The 4,964-nt window shown below is 39.7% G+C and overlaps 1 protein-coding gene across 1 annotated transcript; it reads right to left on the minus strand.

Annotated features, from left to right (window-relative positions):
- Positions 1–1,935: 1,935 nt before the first annotated feature.
- On the minus strand, positions 1,936–4,242 carry LOC309703127 (E3 SUMO-protein ligase ZBED1-like; the record flags this gene model as incomplete). The annotated part of the gene is made up of 3 exons (XM_082527837.1): positions 2,844–4,242; positions 2,413–2,563; positions 1,936–2,307 (listed from the first exon to the last, which is right to left on the minus strand). Exons 1-3 carry the CDS (start codon positions 4,112–4,114, stop codon positions 1,936–1,938), a joined length of 1,794 nt encoding a protein of 597 aa, XP_082383963.1. The 5' UTR covers positions 4,115–4,242.
- Between the last annotated feature and the right edge of the window lie 722 nt (positions 4,243–4,964).

Below are 4,964 nucleotides of genomic sequence, written 5' to 3' on the forward strand. Positions count from 1 at the left end.
GTAAAGGACCAGAGTGTGTGACTGCAGCTTCATAGATACAGTGCAAAAGTTTGGGCAACCTTGTTAATAGTCATTATTTTCCTGTATAAATCGTTGGTTTTTACAATAGAAAATGTCAGTTAAATATATCATATAGGAGACACACACAGTGATATTTGAGAAGTGAAATGAAGTTTATTGGATTTACAGAAAGTGTGCAATAATTGTTTAAACAAAATCAGGCAGGTGCATACATTTGGGCACCGTTGTCATTTTATTGATTCCAAAACCTTTAGACCTAATTATTGGAACTTAAATTGGCTTGGTAAGCTCAGTGACCCCTGAGCTACATACACAGGTGAATCCAATAATGAGAAGGAGTATTTAAGGGGGTCAATTGTAAGTTTCCCTCCTCTTTCAATTTTCTCTGAAGAGTAGCAACATGGGGGTCTCAAAACAACTCTCAAATGACCTGAAGACAAAGATTGTTCACCATCATGGTTTAGGGCAGACTTTCCCAAAGTGTGCCCCCCGAGCAGGGGGGTCGCAGAGCCATTGCAGGGGGGCGCGGTATAAAAAGGAAAAACAAACAAATAAACAAAAAAACAACAACGCTTGGACACTGCTATCATGGGGCGCCTATACAAACGCAAAGCAGGAGGCTGAATATGTTTCCAAACCAACTTCATTCTAAGCCAAAGACTAGAAAATATGGTGAAGCTTATCTTCCCTTTGGCTTCACCTGCACAAGTGCCAAGGTAGGTCTCCCCTGCAGAAGTGGTTTTCCCTTCGTCAGGAACAGCGCTGGGCTCTTCAAATCACGGACAAACAGTATCCCACATTCTTGATTTTTAGTTCACAAACACTTCCACAGTTAGGAACATATTGAGAAAATGGAAGTGGTTCCCCTGCTGTAGCTCAGGCGGTAGAGCAGGTCATCTACTGATCGGAAGGTTGGTGGTTCGATTCCTGGCTTCCCCTAGACTGCATGCCAGATATCCTTGGGCAAGATATTAACCCCAATGCATCTCCGATGCATCCATCGGAGTATGAATGTGTGTGAATTAGAAAGCACTTAGAACAATGTGCTTGTGCGAATGGGTGAATGCACAAGTTGTGTAAAGCGCTTTGAGTGCTCAGTAGTAGGGCTGGGTATCGTCACTGATTTCTAGAATCGATTCGATTTTGAATCAGTCCGAAATATTATTATATGAACCATAATACCCATATGGAAAAGAAATAGTAAAAACATACATGATTTACTCATGAAAGTGGCCACTTTCTCATTACTTTCATATATTTTTTAGTAAGTATACAAAACATACAAGTTTCATTATATAATTTTTCAAGGGATATATGTGTTTTCACTCTTGTATGCTTTTCATACAAGTTTCATACAAGACAGATAAAAACTTTATAAGATTTATATATATCTTTTCCATATGAGTATATATAAAATTATGATAATTCACCTTGTATATGTACTGTCAAAAGAACCCTCTAAGCCTTGTGAATGAATTACATAAATTTCAAAATTAAGAACAGATACTAAATAATGTAATTTTTAATTAACATTAGTATATTTTTTTTTTCATACATACATTTCAAGTGGATCAGGGATCCAGTGCAAATAGAACACATCTTTTGTAAACATCAGTAAAACCTCAGAGAAATAGTTTTGCTGTTAGTGTCTCACACAGCTTTTCTGAAATCCACTATTGTGTTTTGGAGACACACAGGATAACACAGCGTGTACAAGTGAACTGACAGAAACTGACCGATCAGAAAATGAAAAACTGCCTTTTAAAATACTTCAAAAAATGAAAACATACTGAACAGTATTGTAAAACCTCTGTGAAACTAATGCAATTTAGCCTTATTTATAACTACCCTCTCACTTCTTTGAGACTGTAAGGTTTTTCTGCAAGAAGAGAAGCTGGTCTACATGTTGTGGAGTCAGGCAGCTCCTTTGTGCGGTAACAATGTCACCAGCAGTTGAGAAGGAACACTGGTCCCAGGTATGGAAAGATACTGCTTTGCTTGTAGAGCCAAGAGAGGATATTCCCTTTCATGGTCCCTCCACCAGATCAAAGGATCCTCAGAAAGTGCAACAGGCTCAACGTCCCTGTATCGATTCACTTCTTCCTTTGCCTTCTGAGTTGGTGTTTTCTGTGGTGCTGTGGTTTTTGTTGAGTAGGCTGGCCCAAGGAGAAAAATTAATGCAGAGTCCTTTGACCTCTTAATTGGAGGGGCATAATCCACTTCATCAACACCATCAAGAGAGATGTCAGGGACAGTTTCCTCAGATGTGTCACCATCAGACTGTCGCTGTAGAAAAATGAAAACTTAATTAATAAAGAAATTACTATTTATATTCTAACTCGAGTAGTGCAAAAAAACCAATAATTTTTTGTTTTTGTTTCTGTAACTCACAATAGCTGTGTCCACGTTCTCCAAACCTGCTGCTTCCAACACCAACTGAGAGAATGTGTTGTTACAGGTCTCTTTGGACAAGAATGGCAGGGCCTTAAAGCGAGGATCTAATGCTGATGCAATGTACAGCTTGTCCTTTAGGGCCACATATCTTGAAAAGAGATTTTGCACATTTAACTCAGTTTATTATGTTGGATATACATGTGCATGGTTACATACACTCATGCAAGATCAGAAACATTAATATACGACTTTGTTTCCATAATTTATATATAAACATCTATAGATAGATAGATATAAAATCAAAAGGCCTATTACTAGACAAGAGGGCTTAACTAACATTTTTATAATATATATATATTTTTTCACTATAATAAGAATTTTCATGTAATACATGCATCCATACAGTTACACTCATTCATGGCATATACCTTGACTTCAAGTTGTCGTATACAGCAGTCTTGAGGTCTTTAATCAGTGAGGAGTCGTGAGAGACACTGATCATCTTCTCCAGCAGCTGTGCATGCAGAGGTGCAATGATGGAAAGGGTCGGGGACTTTTCTTCAGACATAACCAGTGTGGCTGCTTTCAGCGGCTTCAAAGCTTTCACTATATCTTCTCCATCAGTTATGTCAGCCTCTGTAAGACTACAGAGATTACTGTCATTTCTCCTCACTTCAGGTGAGAGTAGAGCTGCAGAGATTGCTGGTTGTTGCTCTAGGAAGCGTTCCAGCATCTCCAATGTGCTGTTCCATCTGGTCACCCCATCATTCACCAGCTTATGGGCAGGTAGATTCAGTATCTTTTGCTTCTCTTTAAGCTTGCGACTTGCAACAGTGCTGCGATGAAAAAAGGATGCTATGCGTCTCACTCGGCCAAGCAGCTGAGCAACAGCTGGAACTTTCAGTCCTGCTTGTGAAGCTAAATTGAGTGTGTGGGCAAAACAACCAATGTGCAACCAGCCCGTTATTTCTACAGCTCGCACCATATTTGCAGCATTGTCAGTTACGATGACTGGATTTTTGTTTGTAAGCTCCCATTCTTCGATTGCTTTGAACATAATTTCAGATAAATTAGCTGCTGTGTGGCTTGCTTCAGTGGTTCTTGTCTGTAAGACATGAGACACGAGTTTCCACTCCTGGTCGATATGGTGTGAGGTGATAGTCAGGTAGTTATCTGTTGCTCTGGATGTCCAGCTGTCACAGGTTATAGCGACTCTCTCTGCTGACTTGAGAGAGGCTGTAACATCGTGTTTCACTTTTTCATACATGTTTGGGATTACCACTTCACTCAAATGTTTGCGTGTTGGTAAAACATAGCGTGGTTCTAGCGTATTAATGAGGTTTTGGAAGCCATCATTTTCAACAACGCTGTACGGACGTATATCTTTACATATGAAAGTTGCCACAGACTGGGTTATCTTTTGGGCACGTGGAGAAGTGGATTCAAACTTCACTGCAAATGCCTTTTCGAGTGAGCGTTGCTTGGTGTCGGCCGTTTTTGCTAGCAGGATATCTGGATGATGCCTCGTTAAATGATTTCTGAGATTTGTGGTATTTCCACAGTGCTTTACCTCCATTTTGCACATCTTACATACGGCTTTGCTTTTGTCCGGCTCTTCACTGTCTTCACAGTTCTTAAATCCAAAGTGTTGCCAGACATCTGCCTTTAGGCTCGGTGGCACATTCCCGGGAGTAGCCATGATGGTTCATGCGTCCAGGTCACTTAACTCTCGCGTGACTTCCTCATGTTAACCGCTTGCAAGTTTCATACGCGGCAAACTACATATGTATAAAAAAAAATCGATTTCAGGATTTAATGAATCGATATCGTTTTATTCCAGTTAGAATCGATTTTAATCAATGAATCGATTTTTTAAACCCACCCCTACTCAGTAGAGTAGAAAAGCACTATATAAGAACCAGTCCATTTACCACTTGTACTCTAACTACTCCTGACATTTTGGACATGTTAGCTCTTTATACAGTAAAGTTACAGCGGGATACAAATAACATCAGGCTGATCCTGCCACGATTTGTTCCCCCGGTTCAAATCACGGACAAACAGTATCCCACAGCTGTTTATGTTTTTAAACCCATTTTGCACAGAGAGGCATTTTTGACAAATGTATTGATAGCAATGTTGAATATTATTACACAGGAAAAAAAACAACTACATGTAAAATAATTACACCGTGATGCCTCTGCCTTTGTAAATGGAGGGACAGTAACTCCATGTGTATATGTGTAAGCCTGTAAAACCTGCAGATAGAGACAAAATACTGTTAATCTGAATACCTTTGGTGTTGCGTGATGAACTCTGTATTCCTCATCCACATGTAAACGCAAAAAAGGAGTTTTTAAAAAAAATCTTTATTTTCGGTGATTCCAAACGCCGTTTACGTGTGGACGAAACAGCTGCGTATTTAAAAATACCCGTGTAGGTGCGGACGTAGCGTAAAAGAGTTAGTAGTTTATAGTGATGGGATTTCCGGCTCTTTTTAGAGATCCGGCTCTTTCGGTTCGGCTCACTAAAAAGAGCCGGCTCTTTCG

Source organism: Aulonocara stuartgranti (assembly GCF_965226115.1).
Source record: "Aulonocara stuartgranti genome assembly, chromosome: 3".
In the NCBI taxonomy this organism is placed as follows: Eukaryota; Metazoa; Chordata; class Actinopteri; order Cichliformes; family Cichlidae; genus Aulonocara; species Aulonocara stuartgranti.